Raw genomic sequence first — 24,394 nt, 5'->3', positions numbered from 1 at the left:
CGAACTCCATTGCACTGTGCTCACCGCACTGACTCCAGACTGACTGAATTCCGAATGCTGCGAGTGCTGCTCTTAAATAGTTTTCCTTCTGAGAGTTGGGTATATTTTGCCTCTGACTCATCCTGTCAAATCTTTCTCTGATTCATCACTTTGTCTGCCCCTCAATTAGATGTCATTGTTTGGGATTAAAGGTGTGTACTAAGGGCCTGTCTGCATTCAGATCACACAGACCTACCAGGTCTTTGGATGTGACCACAGCATCCATATTGCCAAATTAAAATTCTTCCAACACAGTTCTCCAACACAGTCGCAAAATGCCAGCCATGGCACAGGCCTATAGCCCCAGCTACTCAGGAAGCTGAGACAGAACGTTACAACTCCAGATTCACCTTGCATTCAAAGCCTAAATTAACTTAATGAGAACCTATCTCAAAATAAAAAAGTAAAAAAAGGGACTGAGGGTATAGCTCCGTAGTGGTTTATGATTTGCCAGGCACTTACAATCCCTGTTACCCCACCCCCAAACTTCAAAACATCCCTGGGGAACCTGGTCTTCATAAAGAAACACAAGAGACCCAGGGGTACATCAGCAAACTTTTTTTTGGTCTTGGTTTTTTGTTTTTTTTTTCAAGATAGGGTTTCTCTGTGTAGCCCTGGCTGTTCTGAAACTCATTCTGTAGACCAGGCTGACCTTGAACTCACAGAGATCTACCTGCCTCTGCCTCCTGAGTGCTGAGATTAAAGGCATATGCCACTACTACCTGACTCATGAACCTGGCATCCAAGATGGGGGATGAGGTTGAGAGCTTTGCAGGGCCAGTGTGAGCTTGTTACCATAGAACAATATAGAGTCAACGCCACAGTGAACAGGGAGCCACCTCTAGGTTTTAAGTAGAGGAGAGGCATGCTTTTCAGAGTGGGTGGCAGATCTTATGGTGTGGAAACAGAAGAAAGGAGATCAAGGTGTGATACAGGCCGGGTTCCATTATTTTGACTCAGGCAGAGGGAACCAGAAGTGCCCAGACACCTGGCTGACAGAGGAAACGGAAACAGCAGGGCTTGTGTGTTTGAGATTTATTTATGTATGTAAGTCCCTCTACTCTCATGTATGCCTGCATGCCAGAAGAGGGCATCAGATCCCATTACAGATGGCAGTGAGCCCACATGTGGTAGCTCAGGATCTTTAGAAGAGCAGATAGTGCTCTTAACCATTGAACCATCTCTCCAGCCCCAGGAAATTGCAGGTTTTTTTTTTTTTTTTTTTTTTTTTTTGCTTACTCTCTCTCTCTCTCTCTCTCTCTCTCTCTCTCTCTCTCTCAGAGAGCAGGGTTAAAGTTTGATAATTGTCCATGTATTATTCACGTTCTTCTCAGACTGGGGATGTGGCTCAACCTGTGGAGCACTTGCCCAGCATTCATGAAAGTCTGGACTTAATCTCCAGAACCACACAGGCAGGGCACAATACTATCTGCTTGTAATCCCAGCATTAGAGAGGAAGAGGCAAGAGAGCCAGCAGTTCAAGGCTAACTTGAGCTATAGGAGACTCTGTCTCAAGGATAAAGACAAAGAGATGTTCTTGTCCATAAACACCTTGACTTTGTACTTGGTGGGCTAAGAGGGCTCAGGAACTGCTACATTGCTTTCATAGCTGTCATCTTGTAGGTCTAGGCCTCATGGTTGAGTCTCGGCCTTACAGCAAGGCTGAAGGACTAAGGGTATTTGAGTTGCCAAGGGTGAGAGAGACAGAAGAATCACATGTTGGCTCTAGCAGACAATAGGTCAAGTTTACCTTGAATTATTGTATTGGATAAAACTTCCCAACCTATCAGTGAGTCTCCATACAGGCTCAGTAGAGTCTGGCTCAATAGTTGAGGTAGTTAATTGGGTCAAATGTGTTTTAAAAATGAATCTACTCAGAGTTTTGTTCCATCTCAGGTACCTGTCAGATCCTCGCAGGTCTAATGAGAAGTTTCCACTGTAGCTAAAGTAGCCTTTGGGAGTCTGCAAAAGTGACCAGGAACTGTTCTCACACACATCAGCAGTGTCATTGCAAGGAAGCCACCAGGAGGCTCATTATGTATTGGCCACTGTGTGAACTCCCAAATTAATGACATTATGTCAAATGTCAGAGGTGATTTTTTTGCTTTGAGAATTTGTCTGTGTACTCCCTGAAGACTTAAAGGGCATTGTAAGGAACAAGGTCTCTCAGTCTGTCATTTCGTTTGGTTTGGTTGTGGGAGATCCTACTTTATAAAGGGCCTGTAACCCTCTGTCTTAGTCAGGGCTTCTATTCCTGCACAAAACATCATGACCAAGAAGCAAGTTGGGGAGGAAAGGGTTTATTCAGCTTACACGTCCACAGTGCTGTTGATCACTAAAGGAAGTCAGGACTGGAACTCAAGCAGGTCAGGAAGCAGGAGCTGATGCAGAGGCCTTGGAGGGATGTTACTTACTGGCTTGCTTCCCCTGGCTTGCTTCCCTTGGCTTGCTCAGCTTGCTTTCTTACAGAACCCACGACTAGCAGCCCAGGGATGGCACCACTCATAAAGGGCCCTCACACCCTTGATCACTAATTGAGAAAATGCCTTACAGCTGGATCTCATAGAGGCATTTCCTCAAGGGAGGCTCTTTTCTCTGTGATAACTCCAGCTAGTGTCAACTTGACACACAGAACCAGCCAGCACACCCTCCCTGGTATTTTGTGACGAAGCTGTTGAAAGCATCCTTTCCTTCAACAGACAGCAGGTAGGGGGTAACGCTTGTTTGCCCTTTGTGCCCTTGTAGTGGCCCCTGAATGCCTCAGTCCGACCTCCCTGAAAGATATATGGTTCAAAATATCACTTGGATGTCTGCACTCTACTTTGGAAATTTCACACATTCATTCCTTTATTCATTCATTCAATGCATGAGGATTAAAAAGGTTCCAGTAAAAAGGTTCGACTGCTGTGTGACAAGCATCTCCAAGCTATCATAACTTAAATTAAGGGTTTGTTGTTTCCCTCCGACAATGGGTTTTCTAAGCAACTCTGCTACTTTCACTAGCGTGTGCCATGCTGCTGTAGTTCCCTGGTGTGTTGGCTGGGAGACCTGGGTTTTCCCTATGTCCTCTTTGTTCTGGGACTCTTCTGAGAAGCACACGGTAGCCCCACAGAGCAAAGGAATGTTAGGGAACCAGGCCTCTCTGGGCACAGCTACTCTGTCAGTTATGAGGGGTAGCCCAGGTGCAGGGCCTGGAGAAATGGACTCCCTTTTTGACAGGAGTGTTAAAGTCACATTGTAATCAGTGGAATTTACAAACTTGAAGTGTTCCACCTGCCTCTGGACTGGACCCCGCTCCCCGCTCCCCCCAGCCAGGGGCAGAGCCCCACAAACTGAAAATACAAAAGGTCCGCAAATGCTATTATAAATATTAGCTATTAGCTAGGGGACACAGTGACAATGGATATTTGAGTTGAGCATTTGAACATGGTGGCATGGGACATTCCCAAAATTTCCATGAGGAACAACTGTCTGCTTCTTGTGAGACAAAGTATCAAGGCTGCCCTGTGGGGAAAAAGCAAGCGGGTGGGGTGGAAGGCATCAGTAGTGTCAAGACAAGGCCCTGTCTTCCACTCAGATATCGGCCATGCCACACTGGCCACCTGACTCAGTTTCTTCTCCGGTCTTGCCCTCCGTACTGGAGGCTGATGAAAACAGACCAGGAAAAGGGGAGTTGTTGGTAGCATTGGCACAGGCTGGCACTTAGAAAGCAGATGTTCAGGTGTGGTGGCTTCCTCCTACAATCCCAGCTCAGGAGGGTGATAAGTTATTTCCCTGCTGGTGAATTGAGCCAATTCAAGACAGATAAGATTATATTAAATGCAGGTTTCCTGGGAAGCTGCTCTCAGTTGAGTTCACTGGTCCTGAGGAAGGAGGCAAGGCAAGTCGCCATGGGAAGAGAGGAAGAGTGCTGAGAGAGAGAGAGAGAGAGAGAGAGAGAGAGAGAGAGAGAGAGAGAATGAGAGAGCGCCAAAATGTCTGGAAGAGCCTTTGCCTCTGAGTGAAAGGGAAGGGGAAGGGCAGCCCAACCCTTGTGCTGGAAAGTTCAGGGTTGGGAGCAGGGGATGCCAGGTAGGGACTGAGGGATGCTGGGAGAACCTGGAGGCCAGGTCAGCTTTGGTATGTAAAATATGCAACTCAGTCCCTCATTCCAGAGAGGACATTGAGTTCAAGGTCAAGGACAGCCCGTGGTACACATCAGGATTGTATCAAAACAACAAACAAGCAAGTAAAACTCTGTAAGTGCTGTATGCCTAGCATCCCAGCACTTGAGAGGCAGAGACAGAAGGATAACTTCTTACAAACTGGCCCGCCAGGAGCTCTCTCTCCTGTGGCAGCAGGACTGTGTCCAGGGCTGGTGTGGTTTGCTGACAGAGATGCAAATCTGGAAGAGATGGACACCGTGAATATACCTTCAGGTCTCCCCTTCCTTCCCCTCCTCTCTCCTCTCTCTTACCTTCTGGCTTCATCCTCAGCCCTGGTTCTTAACTTCCCTGAGCCTCCTTTCCACCCCTGATTTCTCTGCCCTTCCTGGATCCGGCTTCTGACCTTCCCTACTCTCTGTCACCTCTCTCATTCCATTCGCTTCCTTTTGCCCATCTCTCTCCTCTCGACTATTATTACTCTCACTAATTCTTTTTTTTTTTTTAAGATTTATTTATTTATTTATTATGTGCACACTGTAGCTGTCTTCAGACACTCCAGAAGAGGGCATCAGATTTCATTACAGGTGGTTGTGAGCCACCATGTGGTTGCTGGGATTTGAACTCAGGATCTTTGGAAGAGCAGCTGGTGCTCTTAACCACTGAGCTATCTCACCAGCCCTCATTAATTCTTTTTACGATTTTTTTTTCTTTCCCCTTTACTCCCTCTTTCGCTTTTCTCAGCACATCTACGGCATGCTCTTAGTCTCTTCCTACCTCCGATCACTTGCATCTTTCCTTCAGGGCTGCCCACGTCTATAGCCTTTGACCTGCATTTTCTTCTCCTTCATAGTCATTGACCATCACTCTCGCTACCTGGCCCGGCTATACTACTTAGACACGCCTCGACCAGCACCACTCACGTAGGCCCCGCCCCAACCGCACAGACCACGCCCCACCACAGGTCTACTGCCCCGCCCACCCGCCCCACCCACAGAACTCCACCCCACTCTGGCTCCGCCTCCCGGCCGGCCCCCCCCCCCCTTGGGGTCAAAGGGTCGATCGACGCTCAGCAGACGTAGCGACACCGCCAGTCACGTGGTCACGTGACGCGCTGCAACATGGCGGCGCCGTGGGGCCGGGGCGTCTCTTCCTGACAGGGCGGCGCGCACGGACGCGGCCGGTGCCGGCCGGGTCGCCGGGCCCTCAGCCTCGCTCTCCTGCTCGCTCGCACCGCCGGCTCGCGGGGTCGCCGGCCCCCGCAGGCCGGGGCCATGCAGGAAAGCCAGACCAAGAGCATGTTCGTGTCCCGGGCCCTGGAGAAGATCCTAGCTGACAAGGAGGTGAAGCGGCCCCAGCACTCCCAGCTGCGTAGGGCCTGCCAGGTGGCGCTCGGTGAGTGAGCCACCCCGGCCTGGCCCGCGCCGGCTTCCCCACGCCGGCCGTTACCCTCCGGGCCTGCTGCCCTCCGCTTCTCCCAGCCCGAATCCCACCCTCCCGTCCTCTTCCGCTCGCTGTCCCCGTGGGAGCTGGTGTTGGGGCGGCCGAAACTGGCCCAAGGTCACCTAGCAAGTTGGTGACAGCCACGGCTGGTTTTCCAGCTTCCCTGCCTGGGGCCCTTGCCACGACTCCTTGTCCCGTTTCCTGGTTCCTCCCCTCACCATCTCCAAGTCCTCTGAAGCAGTAGCTCTCGATCTTAAGTTTTTCCTTTAGCGTGACTGTGCTGGTTGGGGGCTCTCCCACGGGAGCGATCAGAGCAGGTCAGAGAGCTGCCCGGTTGGTGCTGAGGAACCCCGGAGGCTTGTTTGGGAAATGTCTCACTGGAGAACATTGGGGCTCCCAGAGCGCTTCGCCTGGAAGGGATGTAGGATGATCTATATTTCAGGCATTGGACAGCGTGTACGACTTCTACTCATTTTAGGGCGGGTCCCTAGAATAAAGGTTCTGTAGAGCAAAGATACTTGTCTGATTGCTTCAATGCGGTGTCCTCTGTATTTATGACAGTGCTTGGCACACAGTAGTTGCTCAGTAAATAGTTGCTGGTTGAATGGATCCATGGATTGTGGAAAGACAGAAGTCTCTAGCTCCTAACTAGGTAAAAGCTCGGTAGTTGACACCAACATCAGTCTCCTATCTTTAGTTACTTCTCGAGAGCCTGTGTAGCAGGTCCTGAGGAGATGGCTGTGAAGGAGAAATGGAGTCCTTCTTTGTCCCTGTGGATCTTCATAGGTTCTGATAGAGCAGACAAAACAGAACTAATAAGTACTGCTGTCAGAATAAAAGACTTAAGAAGTGATACAGAGGACCTGAGGTCTGCTTTAGGTTGGATGGTCAGGGAAGTAGTCTTGTCTGAAAGTGTGACATTTGAGCCCAGGTCTGAAAGGTAAGAAATGTCGACTGTGTGGAGGTTCAAGAGGAAAAAAGTTGTGGACGGAGAGCGTCAGGACATTTGACCAGAGCTGTCTCCCTGTGAATTCATCGCCCTGTGCAATCCATGGGATTTGGTTAAAAGGCCTGTGGTCCTAAAAGGTTGAGTAAACAGAAAGGCTGTGTTTCTGTTAGTCACTCTTCTCCATGGGTGCAGGAGAGCGTCCACTTGAGACCTTGGAATAGATTTGTGAGTTTTGCACTTCCCCGTGAATAAGATTCAGGCCTCAAATATGTGGGAAGCATTTGAGAGTCCCGAAGGGTCAGAAACTGTTGTTGTTGGTTGGGGGGGGGGGTGCTTGAGGCCTGTGTAATCCTGAGCAGTTAATCTTGTGAAATTCAGGGTCTGTGGAAGGGATTTACTGAGACCTAAATGTTAAAGCTTTTCTGTTTTGAAAACCAGCGCCAAGAGTTGGGTTTTGTTCTTTTTGTTCTATCAGGAATGTAGGGTAAGCATTGGAAAAGCAGCTGTGAAGGAGGCATGAGCCTCAGGCTGAACCCTCCTAGACTCCGTTCTTGCCAAAGGACTTCACATTTTAACTTCTTGTTTTATTTTTTGGTTTTTTGTTTGTTTGTTTGTTTTTTTCAAGACAGGGTTTCTCTGTGGAATCCCGGCTGTCCTGGAACTCACTCTGTAGATGAGCTGCTTAAATTCAGAAATCCGCCTGCCTCTGCCTCTTAAGTGCTGGAATTAAAGGCATGTGCCACCACGCCCGGGTTATTTTTATTTTTATTTAAGGTTTATTTATTCATTTAATATATATGAGTACACTGTAGCTGTCTTCAGACACACCAGAAGAAGGCTTCAGATCCCATTACAGATGGTTGTGAGCCACCATATGGTTGCTGAGAATTGAACTCAGGACTTCTGGAAGAGTAGTCAGTGCTCTTAACCACTGAGCCATCTCTCCAGCCCAAGTTTTAATTTCTTGTTCAGAAATTTTAGCATCAAATATCACATTGCTGGGGTCTACTTAAATTGTCCTGTGAGCCGTACGGGCCATAACACTGATACATTATTAGATGGCTCTTTTTTTTTTTTTCCCTCGGATTACATTTTTTGTGTAAAAGTTCAGATTTTTTTTTTCCAATTTAGGCTGTAGAAATGCATGTTTGAATTATATATTTATACACACGTGTTCTCATGTGTGAACATGCATACTTACTGCATACACACATGTGTAAGAAATGGCCTTGACAGGAGGTAACTTCACTCTAGGTTATGTGAAATTGGAGGGATAGCTTGTTATCAGTGGTTAGGGAGTTCACACCCAGGGCTGGCTTAAATTTAGGAGCTATCATTTAAGATAGTAGCTATGTGCTTAGTTAGGTGAAAAGACTTTTATTTCTGAACAGTTAAAAAACTGCAGAGTACCTGTGCCCCCCTTATCCTGTATCTCAAGGCCTTGTCTTGGGTCTCAGTAACCTCATTTGAGAAGAGGAATGTGTGGGGCTGGAAAGGTAGCTCAGTGGGTAAAGTGCTCACAGTGGAAGTGCGAGGACCAGTGTTCGACTCCCCAGAACCCATTTGTAAATACAAATAAGCCACTCTTGTGTGGTGGCTCCCTGTAGCGCAAGTACTTGGGAGGCTGAGATAGGGGGTTCTTGGGGCAAGCTGGCTAGCTAGCTAGCAGAATTGATGAGCTAATTAGTTCAGGGAAAGACACTGCCTTGCATAAGTGGAGAGCAATCAAGAAAGACAGCCAGCCGGGCAGTGGTGGCACATGCCTTCAATCCCAGCACTTGGGAGGCAAAGGCAGGCGGATTTCTGAGTCCAGCCTCCTGGTCAACAAAGTGAGTCCCAGGACAGCCAGAGCTATACAGAGAAACCCTGTCTTGGGAAGAAGAGAAAAAAAAAAAGACACCCAACATCAACTTTGAGCCTCCAGGCACACGTGTACACACAGAAACACATGAGTATACTCCTACATGTGACCATGCATGTATAAAAATGAGGAAGGAATAAGGAAAAATGGCTGAAGTGAGGGAGTGGGTAAGAAGTATAATGTGTTTTCTTTATTTTTTCAAAGTAGAGGGTTTTTTGTCTTGTTTTTTTTTTTAATAATTTGTTTTTATTTTATGTGCATTGTGTTTTACTTGCATGTCTGTGTGAGGGTGTCAGATCCCTTAGAACTGGAGTTAAAGAACAGACAGACTGTTGTGAGCTGCTGTGTGGGTGCTGGGAATTGAACCTGGGTCCTCTGGAAGAACATCCAGTCCTCTTAAATACTGAACTATCCTCCAACCCCAAGAAGAAAAATGTGCTTAAAGATACTATATAGATTGTCATTAATTTTGGTAAGAACTCTAAGTGATCACTGAAAGCTAGAGTGCTTGACTGATAGAGTTTTTACTGGAAACTGTTTCTGTGACAGGTTATAGTCAGTTACGGCATGTCAGGGGAGGGGGGAGGGCTTCAGGGCTTCATCTCAGGTCTTGAGAAGTCAGCCTTCTGGGATTCAAGACTTCCTGGATTCAAATCACCTCCCTTCCCTTGCTTTATTTATAGTTAATCTTACACGCTTGTCAGTGTCGCTGTTAAAATGAAATTACTTGGCATGTGCAAACTCTTGGGGTAGAGCAGGTGCTCTGCAGATGCTTGCTGCCTCGATTGTTAGCACAGCATCTATTAGTCTTTCAGGAGTCACTTACTGATCTGCTTGGTTTGTAGATATAATAAATGCGAGTAATTATGGGACCGGAGAGTTGGCTTGGCAATTAGGAGCTTTAGTAGTGCTGAGTGCCCTTCCAGAAGACTTTGGTTTACTCTGAGCACTTATGTAGTAAGAGGTTCACAGGGGTCCTATACCTCCAGGGCCAGGGGATCTAACACCCTCTTTTGGCTTCTGTGAGCACCAGGCACACACATGATATGCGCTCGCTGTACATACGTGTAGACAAACTCACGAAAATAAATAAATCTGTTCTAAAGAAAGAAAGAACAAGATTCTGCGACAGAGGCTGTGCTCCTTACAGTGCTGATGTGTTAAATGCAGTGAGGACAGGAGTTGCGATGAGCAGGGTAGAACAGGATTGGGTGACTCAGTGAGTCATCGCTTGGAGTATCAGTTGCATAGGTAGATGACTGTCCAAATCAGGGCCTGGGCGAGTATTTCTCCCCAAGGACACTGGTGCTCTTGTCCCTTTATGCTTTTCTTTCTTTTTTTTTTTTTTTAAAGATTTATTATATGTAAGTACACTGTAGCTGTCTTCAGACACTCCAGAAGAGGGAGTCAGATCTCGTTACGGATGGTTGTGAGCCACCATGTGGTTGCTAGGATTTGAACTCAGGACCTTTGGAAGAGCAGTTGGGTGCTCTTACCCACTGAGCCATCTCACCAGCCCCTCTTGTCCCTTTAATGAAGCCTGGGCATGCCTTAATCCTCTCCTGACCCTCGGCTCCAGACCTCTGTTTGGGAGTTTAATTCCAGTCTTAAAACCTTCCTTTTGTAATTGCCTTATTATAGCCCATCTTTCTCCATGTCTCTTTATATTCTGTTTTTAAATTGTATGGAGTTTGGAAGGTTAATCAAAAAAATAAAAAAATAAAAAGACTTAAAATTAAATTTGGAAAATTTTGTCTACAGTTTAACTGAATCAACCTAATGATCCTCTTGTGTGTGTGTGTGTGTGTGTGTGTGTGTGTCTGTGTGTGAGTATGTGAGAGAGAGAGAGAGAATCCATTTAATAATTTAATGTGAACAAAGCCTATGAAAGGGCCAAAGTGTTCTTGTAATTGTTAGTTGTCATGCTCAGCCATCATGAAAGTATAAAAACAAATGTGTATCTATTTGTCATCCGAAACTGGCTGTGGTTTCATGTCATATAGCATCTATGCAATAGCTGCTGTTTCTGAATTCCAGGCACAGTGCTACTGTGAGCTTTAGTTTGGACCTTACTATTATTATCTCCTCCATTAAGGTCTAAGAGTTGAAAACAGTAGTTGCACTCTGGTGAAGAGACTGTTTTCTAAAGTTGAATTCTAAGTTACATTTGAAACCTTCCGGTCAAAAAGATTTTTTTTTTTTTTCTGCAGTATTCTACTCTGTGTGTTGTGTTGGAAGGTGGTTTCTGATGAGCATCACTGAGCTAGGTTTCTCTGATTCGTGTTATCTGCATCAGTAGCCCTGAGCTCTGTGCTCCATATTCGGGATTGATGACTGCTTGGGGTACAGCTGGAAACAAAGGAGAGTCGTTTGCCCACAGCTACACAGTGGGCGGGCAAGCGAGGTTGCAGCTCCCACTTATCCAAGCTGTGGAGGATGAAGTCCAGTCTCAGGCATGCTGCTCTCTCTCTTTGATACCGGTTGAGAAACTTGTGAGCCGTGGGTGGCCATCCATTGAGCTGTTTGAGTGGCACACTGCAAGTGAAAGACCAACTGGTGTGGGTGGGAGGTAGAGACATAGTGGGCACAGGCAAGGCTTTCTCCAGGGTCAGCTGTACTGTGAGGTGGATGATGGGTGGTGGTGGTTGGTTGGCTGGTTGGTTGGTCGAGCTTGTTTAAATATCATTCAGAAGAGAGAGTTACAAAATATATTTATAAGCCTGAGTTGTGTGTGAATGGTCAGCATTTAGGCCTAGAGACATCACTCAGTGCAGAGAGTCTGTTAGCATGTGTGACGTCCTAGCCACAGCACAAAATCCCTTCTTGTCACTGTCAGGAAGAACCTTACATGTGAAATCTGAAAAATATTAAAAATATTGCTACTTGCCTAATGTGGCACATACTTGTATTCCCAACATTCTGGAAGCTGAGGCAGGAGGATCATGAGTTGGAAGCCATGCTCTGCTGCTTATTGAGCTCCTGTCTTAGAAATGACATGTGAAGCCCGGCATGGTGGCGCATGCCTTTAATCCCAGCGCTCGGGAGGCAGAGGCAGGCGGATTTCTGAGTTCGAGGCCAGCCTGGTCTACAGAGTGAGTTCCTGGACAGCCAAGGCTACACAGAGAAACCCTGCCTCGAAAAACCAAAAAAAAAAAAAAAAAAGAAAAAAAAAGAAATGACATGTGATCAGTCAGGCATCAGGTGCACAGCTGTAATCCCAACACTCGAGAGCCAGAGACAGGGGGTTGTATTTGAAACCAGCTTGATTTACAAAGTGAGTTCTGGACTAGCCAAGGCTCTATGGAAAAACTTCTATCTCAAGATCCAAAAATAAATAGAGTAATTAATTGAAATACTGTCCAGAATAAATCCTTCAATTTTAGTAAATCCTGCTGTCTGGATTAGGGATTTTGTCTGCAAGTGATATATTTCATAAAAACTGAACTGTCAAGGCTCATAACCTCTGCACATCGCTCTTTAAACAAACAAAAACAAAAAACAAGCTGGGCAGTGGTGGTGCACACCCTTAATCCCAGCACTCAGGAGGCAAAGGCAAACAGATCTCTGTGAGTTTACACACAAAATCTGGTCTACAAAGTGACTTCCAAGACAGCCAAGGCTAACCCAGGCTCACCACTACCACCACCACCACCACCACCAAAACCAAACAAAGAAACTTAAAAAAAAAAAATCCGCCGGGCGTGGTGGCGCACGCCTTTAATCCCAGCACTTGGGAGGCAGAGGCAGGCGGATTTCTGAGTTCGAGGCCAGCCTGGTCTACAAAGTGAGTTCCAGGACAGCCAGGACTATACAGAGAAACCCTGTCTCGAAAAACCAAAAAAAAAAAAAAAAAAAAAAAAAATCCCCAAACAGAGGGGACTCAATTGATGGCTCAGCGGTTAAGGCCACAGGCTGCTCTTCCAGGGGACTTGGGTTTGACCTCCAGCACCTACATGCATGGTGTCTCACAGCCGTTTGCAACTACAGTTCTAGGGGATCTGCTCTGGTGTTCTGACCTTTCATGGTGTTCAGACATTCAGGCAAAACAACATCCATGCACACAAAAGAATAAAATTAACTTTCAAAAATACTTTTGTTGTTGTTGTTGTTATTTGAGGCAAAGTTTCTTGTATATGTATCTTTGGCTGTCTTGGCACTCACTCTGTAGAGTAGGCTGGTCTCAAACTCACAAGGATCCACCTGCCTCTGCCTTCTGGATTAAAAATAGATTTAGTGTGTGCCTGTGCACGTGCATGCGCAGGGAAAGTTAGAAGTTAACCCAAGAAAATTAGAAGGCAGCAGCAGATTTCCCGGACGGAAAGTTGTAGGTGCCCGTCATGGGCGCTGGAAACCAAACCCAGAGCTTCTGTAAGAACAGTGTGTGTTCTTGACTGCTGAGCCATCTCGTCAGCTCCTGGCTGATTGCTCTTTTCTGATAAGTTTTGTAGTCTTTCCAAGAGGGGGCTCACCTTGTAGCAACAGCAGCTGAACGTTGTGTTGTGTTGATAATCGTGGGAAACTTTGATCCTTTTAGTGATCTAGTTTCTTGGTACCTTGCTTCTGAGATGATGATAATACCTGTGGGCCTGCCTTAAGTGAGCTAGTGCCATCAAGAAGGGGCACAGGATGGAGTTGGTGGTGACTGCTGTTTCTTAGGCCTGGATGGCCGAGGAGCAAGACCTGGGTGCTCACCCTTCTCTGCCTCATGAGTTGATCTGTGGAGCTGCATCCATGACTCTGTCAGAGCAAATGAATCCAGACCTATCCTTGTTTGTACTTGTCTCAGGAGACTGACAGCAGCATCCAGGCAAACAGCAAGTCTGTTTCTTAACAGAAGAGAAGAGCAGACCCGTGAGAAGGTGTGCTTCCTCACAGGTCCCCTCACGGGCAGCTCAGAGCCAGGTTTCCTTATCACTGTTCTCTACAGGGACAAGGGACCTACCTGGAGATTGCTGACTGTTTTTCCTGTGGAAATAGTTTGGAGCCTTCCTGCCAGGCTAGTTATGGTTAATTTGGGGTGTCTTATTAGGTTTTACAGTTAGTAGGGAGAACAGGCTCTCTGTGGGGGGATGGAAAGGTTGGCTTCCCCTCAGTGCTAGAGTTGTCTGTGCATATCTGCCGATGTTTACCAATTCTCATTCAGGAGGGAGGTACTTGGGTGTCACAGCTGGCCTCCTGATGCCAGAGGAGCAAAACAAACAAGGACTGTGCTCTGAGGCAGCCACAGTCACACCCTGTGGCCATACCAGCAGGAAGCCTGCCCTGTAAGAGCACTGGGCACTGATGAGAAGTGAGATGCAAGTGATGAATGCAGGCACAGAAGTTGGGGTTGGAGGCAGCTCAGCAGAGAGGCCAGCATTAGCAAAGGCTCTGTGACAGCAGGGTGTGGCTAGGGCCTAGTGTGCTTTCGGGTGAGGTAAGGGAGGGGGGTCAGAGCCCCACAGGGTCATGGTCACAAACAGTGGATTGACTCTGAAGAGTTTGAAAAAGGTACTGGCACGGTCAGGCTTGGGCCACTGTGCACACATAGGGAGACTAGAGGGGTTGCTTGAGATCAAGTAAGAGGCAGTTAGCATCATGCTGGTGGGGATGGGTAGCTAGGAGTGATGGCAGCACAAGTAACGCTAAGGGGACCTGGGTAAAAGCACAAGAGCTGGAGTGAGTGATTCATTCAACCAGCTGTCAATGGGAAGAGGAGTGACCCTATGTGTGGGGAGGGGAGGGCTCATCTGAGCTGGAACTAGATCTGCCTTGGGATGGATTAGTCAGTGTCTTGTTGCTGTGGCAAGTATCTGAGAGGAGTTACTTAGAGGCGTAATCATTGGGATCCTGGTCTCAGAGTGAGGAAGAGCACCAGGGTGGAGGGTGTGGTGGATCAGAGCTGTCCGCCTCACGGCCAGGCGGGGAGAGAGAGAAGCAGACACTAGGAACAAACCACCCTCAGAGGCACATCCCTAAGTGATCTACCCCCTCCAGCCAGGCCCAGCTTTGTGTTCATGCAGTGTGAACTCACTACGGATTAACCTATTGATAAAGTTAGCGCCCTCCTGAGCTAATCACACCTCAAGAATTGGCTCCACCATCTAGGGAACCACATCTTTAAAATGTGGGTCTTGCAGAGGACATCCCATATACAAACCATATCAAGCACCATCCATTTAGACACATGAAATAGGTGGTGACTGCATAGATAAGCCTTAGCCTCCTAAGAGGCCTGGTCTAGAGACTGGAACATGTGGGTCAGGGCCTAGTGCAAGAACCTGCATCTCTTTCTGCCTGTGCAGAGGGAGCTAGGGCAGAGACAGGTGGGAAGCACAGGGCAGATGCAGAGAAAAATTCTGGGATTGTGGGCTTGGTAAGCAGGATGCTGAGGGAGGCTAGTAAGATGGAGCATGGAGGGAGGACCAGGAAGGGGGCAATGGCTGAAATGTAAATAAAAAGAAGGAGTGTGGAAACAGGCCTGTCAGGTTAGAGTCATGGTCACTGATGGTCTCTTGAGCTGAAGTGAAAGTAGGAGAGAAACCTGGCAGGGAGCGCAGGCTGTCTGGGTGTGCTGTCAGGAGGAGCGGTGTGGCCCATGGAAGGTTTGTCTCTTTCTTGGTTTTGAGGCAGACTTGCTATGTAGTAGTGATTGGCCTGGTACTTGTGGCAGTTGTGCTCCGACCTCCTGAGTGCTGGAATATAGGGGTGTCGCCACGCACACCTTCAGTTTTCTTTCCTTAAGGGAGAAGACACTTGGAATTTTCTAAATGTCATTGAAAAGGGATCCACTTGAGGGAGAGGTTAAGTAACACAGGAAAGGAAAAGGAGGATTTACATGGGTGTTCAACACACACAAGTGCCTGCCGTCTGTCGACACATTCTAGTGCACAGCACAGGCTAGCTTGCATAGCAGGTCTGCTGGGCTGGGGAAGCAGGCATAAAGGAGCTGACCTAGTATGTCAGGGGTGACCAGTCAGTACTGGGGAGAAAGCTAGCGGGAAATGGGGTGCAGAGCTGTCCCAGGGGCAGCTAGTGAGGGGGCTGAAAAGCACCTCTGAAGTGGTGACATGTGAGCCTGGGGCTGAAAGAGCCCTGGGCTATGGTGGGGAGTGACAGTGCCATCCAGAGTTGTGGACAGGGAGACCAGAGTGGAGCCGTAAGGATTCTGAACTTCATGCTGTTGGAGAGTTGAGCAGATGAGGGCCATTGGCTCCCCTCAGTGTGAGCCACTTCCCACATTGCCTATCTCCTTGCTGCCTCAAAACAGCTCCCAGAAGGAAGAGTTTGTTTTGGTTCACAGTTGGATGGGACAGTACACTGTGGCGGGAGCTTGAGGCCTTAGTCACATGGCCATGGTCAGGAAGCAGAGAGTGGTGGATGTTGGTACTCAGCTTTCTCTCTTCTTATGCCCAGGACTCCAGAAATGGCGCTGCCCTCAGTTAAAGTGGCTCCTCCTACCTCACCTAGTCTAATGGAGGCAGGCTCACAGGCATGCCCAGAGGCTTGTCTCCTGGGTGACTTTAGAGCTGTGTGGAGAGGAGCTGTGGGGTGGGAGGGAGGGAGGATAGGGTCAGAAGTAGAACAGTCAGGTGGTTAGTGGGCAGTGATGGGAGCCTGGGATGAGAAGAGTGGCCGGTCCTGAGAACATGAAGTCCCCAGGCAAGCAATAGGGAGAGGTGGGCATGGGGGATGGTATCTTCTTCCTGCCTCAGAACAAGGGGACAGGCTTACTAACAGGAAGTTGAGAGAGTCTCCCTGTGTTGGCATCTAACTTCTCCAGGACAGGAGGCTGCTATATTATCTGTGAAGGAAGGATATGATGATGCCAGTCAGTGAGAGATACTGAGGAGAGCGATGTATGTTACACATGGTGCAGAAATACGGTAGCCTCTGAGGCTGGTGATGGCAACATCATAGACTCGCCTGTTGTTGGATGTTTGCTTAGGTGGAGACAGTTCACCAGAGGGTGGAATTGTTATCTTAGGATGGGATTTTGCCACAAATTGAGACCAGAGGTCAGAAGTCATGGCTGTTGGATGTCTCTCACTCTGTCAGCAGTCCTGCTGAAGGGCTCCACCTGGAAAATGCAGGAATAGGCAAGCTGTCAGGTCAGTCCTGGGAGGTCTGGCCGGCCAGTGTAAGATCCTCTGGGAGCATTTGAGTAGGTAGGCTAGCTGGAAAGAGAGGAGATCATGTAGAGAGACTAGCAAGGAACTAGAAGTGCCCCAGTTCCACACAGGGCAAGATTTGGAATATGACCAACCACTGTAGGAGGATTTGGGGTGGAGGAGCAGGTGACTGAGGGCCTTGAAGGGGGATAGGGCTGAGTTAGATAGGAGGGACATGTGGCTGTCCTATTGGAAAGATGCTGTGGTCTGAGGGAATTAGCTGGTAATGATTGTTGGGCAGGGTCAGGTGTGAGGATCTTGGTGGCCATTGATGGGAAGGAGAGGCTGGTGAGTGAGGATGCTGCTTTCGTAGGTAATACAACACCCAGAATCCATCTCTGCAGAAGTCTGTGGCTTTCTAGGTGCAGCTGCCCTAGCCCAGGCCTATCTCCCTCCTTTGTGGCCTGTTCATTTATTGCTGCAGGCTGCCCCCTTGGCAACTGTGAATGCTGTGCTATTAGCACAGGAAGCAGTGGAGTGCAGGGTGAGTCCCACCAGCCACTGGTCTCCCAGCCATCATCCCTGTCTTCCTCTTGAGTGGTGAGTGGGTGTGGCCTGCCTTGAGGTCCTCACTGAAAGTGTATCTTGCTCTGCCACCCTGGGTTGCAGAGGACGACAGTGAGCAATGTCTCTAGTTCCAGTTTAGGGCACCCAGCAGCTCTCCTGTGCAGCACTGGGGACTGCATCCCCACTGGACTTTGGTTTGAGATAAGAGCCGAGCCAAAGACGTGCCACAGCCACCTGCTGTGCCTGCTTTGCCTCTGTCAGATTATGGCAAGACTTCTTTCCTGGGGTTGTTCATAAAGTAGCCACACCCAAGTCCTCTTACAGTCGGTGGGAAGGCAGGATTCTGGAAGTTTCATGAGCCACTTAGTACCAGTCCGCTGACGTGTCCATGTGTGGCTTGTAACCTGGCTTTGTTTAAGTCTCATACTCACAGGCTGTCGTGAGAGTCTACCTCTCACTTGCCCTCGTTCCTTATTCTCCCTCTTTTTAGTGGGAAAATAATTGTGTTCTCTTAAATATATCCAATGCCCTTCTCAACCAGAATCATGGTATGGTGTATCTAAAGCCTGTCTCAGCCAGAACCATAATATGGTGTATCTAAAGCCTGTCTCAGCCAGAACCATAATATGGTGTATCTAAAGCCTGTCTCAGCCAGAACCATAGTATATCAGGATCCATCTCTCAGCTGGAACTGAGGCCTCCTCAGGGCCTGCCAATCATCTGGAACCATAGTGCATATAGCCCCAACCTCCAGTCAGCTAGAATCGTGGATGCCAGAGCTGTTCCTTGGACATTTCCAGTCTGTGAAAATGGTTTTGGCAGCCCATTTGCTGATGCTTCTTGCGTGTATGGTTTGCACATGGGCCCAGAGCACTGACTGGCCTGTGTAATTAGCTCCTGGCTAACCTTGGCTTCTGTCCTGACCCTCTTTTCACATTCAGAGCCAGTGAAAGCTGCCTCATGGTCGTCAGCCTCAGAGGCTGCCTGCTTCTACAAAGGTATTGTACTGTCTGCCACTGTTAAGCCCGGTGAACAGGATTTCAGGGTGTTTTTTTTTTGTTTGTTTTTTGTTTTTGTTTTTTGTTTTTTCTTCAATAAAAGTAGTTTAGGGCCGGGCGTGGTGGCGCACGCCTGTAATCCCAGCACTTGGGAGGCAGAGGCAGGTGGATTTCTGAGTTCGAGGCCAGCCTGGTCTACAAAGTGAGTTCCAGGACAGCCAGAGTTATACAGAGAAACCCTGTCTCAAAAAACCAAAAAAAAAAAAAAAAAAAAAAAAAGTAGTTTAGGAAGTGCAACAATTCCTAATTCTTAGCACTTAAGGGTAAATGAAAAGTCTGTGATTGTGGGATATGCATCTGAGGTTTGCCTTTTTTTTTTTTTTTTGAGACAAAGACTTCTTGGTGTAGACCAGGCAGGCTATAAACTCAGATCCATTTTGCCTCCTGAGTAACAGATTAAAGGTGTGCATCACTCTGCCCAGCCATCTGAGATTTCTTGAACTCCCTGGTAGCAGTAGTTCATGGGAGAGGCCTCCTGTTCCCCCATACAGCTACTCAGAGTGCATGCCAGTGGTAGCTCGCTTGCTAGCATGTGGAAGACCGAGGGCTCTATCCCCAGTACCCTAGGCTAACCCTGGGCTCTATCCCCAGTACCCTAGGCTAACGAGAATGTACTTTTGCTTAGTCCTGATAGGAAAGGTGATTGGGAAATTCCGTAGTTGGTCGTAAACCAGCTTCCAGCTGAAGAAAGCACCTGTGTTTTGAATTGTCAGTGAAGCTTTGTGGTTTTAAGTATATATGTTGTTTTGTTTGTAGTTTACAGATTAATTCTCTGAGATTTCTTGAACTCCCTGGTAGCAGTAGTTCATGGGAGAGGCCTCCTGTTCCCCCATACAGCTACTCAGAGTGCATGCCAGTGGTAGCTCGCTTGCTAGCATGTGCATGCTTTGAGAACTAGGGGCACCTGAGCTTATGAACATGGGCTCTCTAGACTGATTTCTTGGATTCATCCCAGCTCTACCTGGAATGATCTCTGGCTCTCATTTCCTATTCTGTAAGGTTTACAGAGTCTGGCCTTAGATTCTGGCCTGCTTCTCTTGTTGCTCTTCAGTTGAGCCACTGAGCTTGTGCAGAGCTTGCATTTCGTCCTCAGCTGATGACGTACTCTTTAAGCACCTTTCCCACCTGTAGGTGTTTGTCTGCAGCCAGTGAAGTATTGCTTTTGAGTCCTTCCCATTCCTTGAAAGAGAAACTATGAGCCAGTAGCTTCGTGGCCAGGGCGGCCAGGAGATCAGTCTTATCTGGGCATAGTTATTATGGAAAGGCTGAATTTGCTTTGAGTTGCAATCTGAACTTTCTTGTAAAGTCTGGGCTTGCCCACTGGGATAATCAGAGCAACCAACATCCTGGGTTAGAGTCTCTAGAGCTGCCAGTGCCAGCCACTGAAGGCTGCTGCTCTGCTGTCCCGAAGGTGTTTTCTTCCCGATGCCTCTCCTGACATTTCCTGATTGGTATGCATAGGCTTTCAAGTGTGTAGCCCTGAGTTTAGTCTTGTTGGTTTTGGTGCCTTGCATCGACAGTGAGTGGCTGTACTGGTGAGATTTGTGTATCACTGGCTTAGCACCACTGGTATCCAGAACAGATGGTTGGAGATTCAGAGACCACCAGCCTCTAGCATGGGCTTGGCCATATCTGATGCCTCTGACTGAGCCCTAAGAGTGCTGCTCCTGACCAGAAGAAAACCTTACACCTGAGTTGGCAGCAGGGTGCATCCGGTATGTCACAGAAACTTGTCATCTAAGCAAAGCCATTGCGTTATGTAAGATATGGAAGCTACATCCTGCAGGCCAGTCTTGTAGCCTTCTGTTGGAGGTGGATGAGTTATGTCTTTTAAGGACAGGGTCCATGTTGGCTGTTCCTTCACAAGCTCAGGTGTCACAGGCCTCGTGGGCAGTTAGCTGCTGCTTTGTTAGGCAGGCAGTAAGAATGTGTAGACCTTACCACCTCTAGCTGGCCCAATTCCTTGATTTTCCAAGCAAATGGAACTTAAGAACTTCTTGAAGTGTGTTTTGGTTCTGCTAGGATGGCTGTTGTCCTTACCCAGACTGCTTGCTCTTAAGAGAGTGTGTAGAAAGACTATGGTGTGTTCCTCCTTCTCTACTTCTCTTCCTCTCTTCCTGCCTCCTTCCCTTCCTCCCTGCCCCTCTCCTCCCTTTCCTGCCTCCCTCCTTCACCTTTGATATTACCTGTGCCTTAGGGCCCTACATACAGCAGTACTAGGAGGAGATTGGTGGGTGGGGTCAAGAGTATTTGCATAAGGTATTCTCTTGTTTCAATGGCCCTGACCTCAAAAGTGTTTAGGTCATAGAAAAATGTGGGAAAAAGGAAGGGGCTGGAAAGATCCCTCAGCAGCTTAGAGCTCCGAATGCTCTTCTAAAGGGCCTGGGTTTGATTCTCAGCACCCACACTGAGGCTCGGAGCTGTCTATAGCTCCAGTTGCAGTGGAGTTTGGGCATCAAGCACACATGTGCACAGATATACATACAGCTAAATGCCCATAAACATAAAAGAAAAAGAAAAAATATGAAAAAAACCAACAGGGGCCAGGGCAATGACTTAATACGTGAAGGTGCTTGCTGCCAAGCCTGATGACCTGAGTTCAATACCTGGGACCTGCAGGTAGAAGCAGGGAACTGATGATGACAACTGCTCTCTGGTCCTCACTGATGCCCCTTCCCCAGCTAACTAACGAAGTGTAATTAAAAAGAACCAAGCATCTCCACTCCACTATTTAGTAACTTCCAACATTGCCTAACTCGTTTCAGTATTTTCTTAAGCGGTTTCCAGTCTCCTGTGTATGGTTTTGCGTAGTTGATGTCTGTGTTAACTATTTTTACATACACCTGCTATGAAGAGAAGGTAGAGCATAGACCACAGAGCCAAGACCTAGGTTCTGGTTCTTGCTCTCCCATTTCTTAATGAGTAGTGTGGAGAAATTCCCCTTTCTCATGATGCCTGTGTTTCCTCATTGAAATCTTTCGTTCTCACTGAGGGTGTTTGCTCAGGGACCATTTGGTATTCAAGACTACAGGAGAGCATGCTGGTACCTCCCGGCAGCACTTAACAGGCTGAGGCAGGAGGATCTCGAGTTTCCAGTTAGCCTTGGCTACATAGTGAGACCTTATCAAAAAGCACAACGTAACACTGCAGGGGCAGGAAATGCTTCTATCATCTAGAGGCGCACAGGATGGCTGCAGCTTGTCAGTGGTGAGAGGGAACAGTAGTGTCCACCCACAGGGTCCCATGGGCATAAGTGAAGGCACCATGAACTTACATGCATGCTAGCACAGTGACTCCCATGGGCCACCAGCATTACTGCTGTGATAAGTTTTTGCTTCACATTATATCAAAATCCGAGTGTTCCACAATCTTATAATATTCCTTTCAACCGTTTCTAGACACCTTGTAGCAAACCTCTCTTCTGTAAGTGTTGCGTTCTCCTAATGTGCTTTTTCTTCTTCCACCAGATGAAATTAAAGCAGAACTAGAAAAGCAGAGGTAAGCAGCCGTGCTTCCTCCTTTTGGGGGGTGCAGCAGGTGGTGGCCATGGGAATCCCTTTCCATGTGTGTTTACTGTCATATTTAAAGGGGTAGCTCATACTCTACTGGCACAGTGCTCACACAGCAGGGCTCCCGGGCTGGGCAGGTGCCTGGCTCAGTGTTACACGTGTGCTTGAAGGGGTGGTTAAAGAAGGCCAAGTCGATGCCTTTATACCTTCTCTTGAGAAGGAGGCAGAAGCCTTGTCTTGTGGCAAGCGGTAGCTTGCTCTGGCAGTCTTAGCTCCTTATCTTAATGGAAGCCAGCAGTCACAGCTCAGAACCATGGCTCTAGCATGGCTGCAGCAGATTCTGACCAGTGGCAGTGAGTCCACTCACAAGGCAGAGCTCGTGCTTTCTGCATATGAAACCACATTCTGGTGGTTTCTTTCTCAAGTTACATGCACTCAGCTTGTAACCACATAGTTCCAGGATAGCGAGCGCTTCTAGCACTTTTAACCAAGTGCTTACAGTCACGGTGGCAGCATCCAGTAAGATGGAGAGAAGCAAGCTTTTTTTTTTTCTCATTCTACCTCTTTCCCCTTTCCTGCTTTCCCTAGGCTTGGCGCTGCGGCTCCACCAAAGGCAAACTTCATTGAAGCCGACAAGTATTTCCTTCCATTCGAGCTGGCCTGCCAATCCAAGTCACCTCGGGTGGTCAGCACATCCCTGGACTGCTTGCAGGTACCACATTTAAGCTCAGTGTGAGGGGTCCTTGGTGTGAGCACTCTGTTACCCACAGCCATGCTGCTCTGGCACTGAGAATGCCCCAGGAGGTGGTGCAGGAGCAGCCCAAAGCTTCCTGTGTGACGATGTCCTGGTGGCCAGGGGGCCTGCGCTCCTTAGCTATAGTCACATTTCCCCAGCGGGGAAACTGTAGTCAGTTGTAGGTTGACTGTGTTTGCTATATGTGACACATGACATGACATGCTCCCAGCCTCATCGTTGATGGTGTTAATGTGTTCTCTCAGGTGTAGAAACAGGTATAGCCACATCTGATTATTTGTGGCAGTTCTGATCTACAGTCACTATGAACATGAACTAACCAGCCCCCGGAAAGTGCGGGCTTGGGCTCCCAGTTCTCCATTTTGGACTAGCTGATCAGTGTATAAGTTCATTCTCTGTGCGTTTCTGTTTAAAGACACCTCTTAATATGCACCGTTGGCTCATCAACATTGAGTTTACAGCCAGCAGCTTTAATAACGTGCAAGTTTATTTAATACCTGCAGTTTCTTGTAAGGCAGTTTCATTCAGTCCCGGCCTCCTTGCTCCTGAGCTGTAGGAAGCACCCTCTCACACGCTAGGGAGGTGTTTTAAAGAGCATAGAGGATAAAACTGTGGAAGTCACACAGCGAAAACATCACAGAAAAAGAACACTTGAATGTGGAAGAAAATCCGAAAGAAAGCTGTGTCTCCTCGTCCACCTCAGCTGTGATTCAGGGTCTCACTGTTCTGTGCATTTCTACAAGTAACCACAGTTCTGACTGGGGGCTTTCAAATGCTTCTGAGCAAGCGGGTGAGTGGGTGTGCGAGTGAGTGAGTGAGTGTGTGAGTGAGTGGGTGTGTGAGTGTGCGAGTGAGTGAGTGGGTGTGTGAGTGTGCGAGTGAGTGAGTGGGTGTGCGAGTGAGTGAGTGAGTGTGCGAGTGAGTGTGCGAGTGAGTGGGTGTGTGAGTGAGTGACTGAGTGTGCGAGTGAGTGGGTGTGGGAGTGAGTGAGTGAGTGAGTGAGGACACTTGAGGCCAACAGTCTGCAAACGATGAGGCTTGGCTGTGGTTGGAGCTTCCTCACTAATGCTCTCTAACTGCTCCCAGCCTCATCTAACTGCTGAAGGCCTAGGAGTGCAGAGATGGGAGCCTGTGCTACAGTCGTAAGACACAGGGCAGCCCAGGAGCCTTAGTTCCCAAGCCGTCATTTTTTTTCTCTAGTTAGCTCCAAGTTTCTTTACCTTAGTGGGCCATCCCATCAGTGGAAGAAGTTTTGGATGTTATTGCGTTACCAGTAACTCCTGGAACAGGAGACAGGGAGCAGGTGATTCTGTTAGGGTTGCTGAGAGAGTTGTGTTACAAGGTCCTCGAAGCCTCCTGCAGATTTGCATTTCTTTTTTTTTTAAAGATTTATTTATTTTATGTATATGAGTACACTGTAGCTTGTCTTCAGGCACACATCGGATCCCATTACAGATGGTTGTGAGCCACCATGTGGTTGCTGGGAATTGAACTCAGGACCTCTGGAAGAGCAGTCAGTGCTCTTAACCGCTCTGAGCCTGTTGTCATCTATTGGTTCTATGTGCCACACCATAGAACTGCAAAGTGGCATCCTGGGTCTAATAGTTACTCCATTATCTTCTTTTTTCAACACAATTTAGAGTTGGTGACAGTTTTTTGTTTTTTTTTTTTTCACAGAAGCAGTTCTTTCAAATGAAAATTATTTCTCTCATTCCAGATAATTCTGTACATGTTCTATGCGAAGCATCTAACGAGCCAGGAGTTCTCAAATGGCAGGCTCAGTCTTACTTCATCCTAAAGTACTTGATGCTGTGAATGCTTTCTGAGGAAATTTGACATCAGTTTCATTTTAGTTGTTTGCTTCCCATGATGAGGTTTAGTTTGGGAATGAGTCCTGATGCTAACACATTAATGTCCTAAGCGTGATAGCTCTCACCCTCCCTGGGCTGTCAGCCTGGCCAGGTCTTCATCCCCGTCACCTT

At 47.9% G+C, this 24,394-nt stretch overlaps 1 protein-coding gene across 2 annotated transcripts in view; it reads left to right on the top strand.

The window, feature by feature from the left end:
- The first annotated feature begins 5,291 nt into the window (after positions 1-5,291).
- The window catches only part of Arfgef2 (ARF guanine nucleotide exchange factor 2), an 83,601-nt gene continuing 64,498 nt past the window's right edge, over positions 5,292-24,394 (top strand). For both annotated transcript variants that reach the window (XM_021157089.3, XM_021157087.3), the window contains exons 1-3: positions 5,292-5,576; positions 21,617-21,647; positions 22,247-22,370. In XM_021157089.3, coding sequence (XP_021012748.1) covers positions 5,456-5,576; positions 21,617-21,647; positions 22,247-22,370 — 276 coding nt within the window. In that variant the 5' untranslated portion in view covers positions 5,292-5,455. The remainder of the gene's footprint in view (positions 5,577-21,616; positions 21,648-22,246; positions 22,371-24,394) is intronic.

Source organism: Mus caroli, unplaced genomic scaffold (genome assembly GCF_978045245.1).
Source record: "Mus caroli unplaced genomic scaffold, Mus_caroli_1 scaffold_2, whole genome shotgun sequence".
Classification (NCBI taxonomy): Eukaryota; Metazoa; Chordata; class Mammalia; order Rodentia; family Muridae; genus Mus; species Mus caroli.
This window is presented reverse-complemented; position numbering and strand designations above follow the sequence as displayed.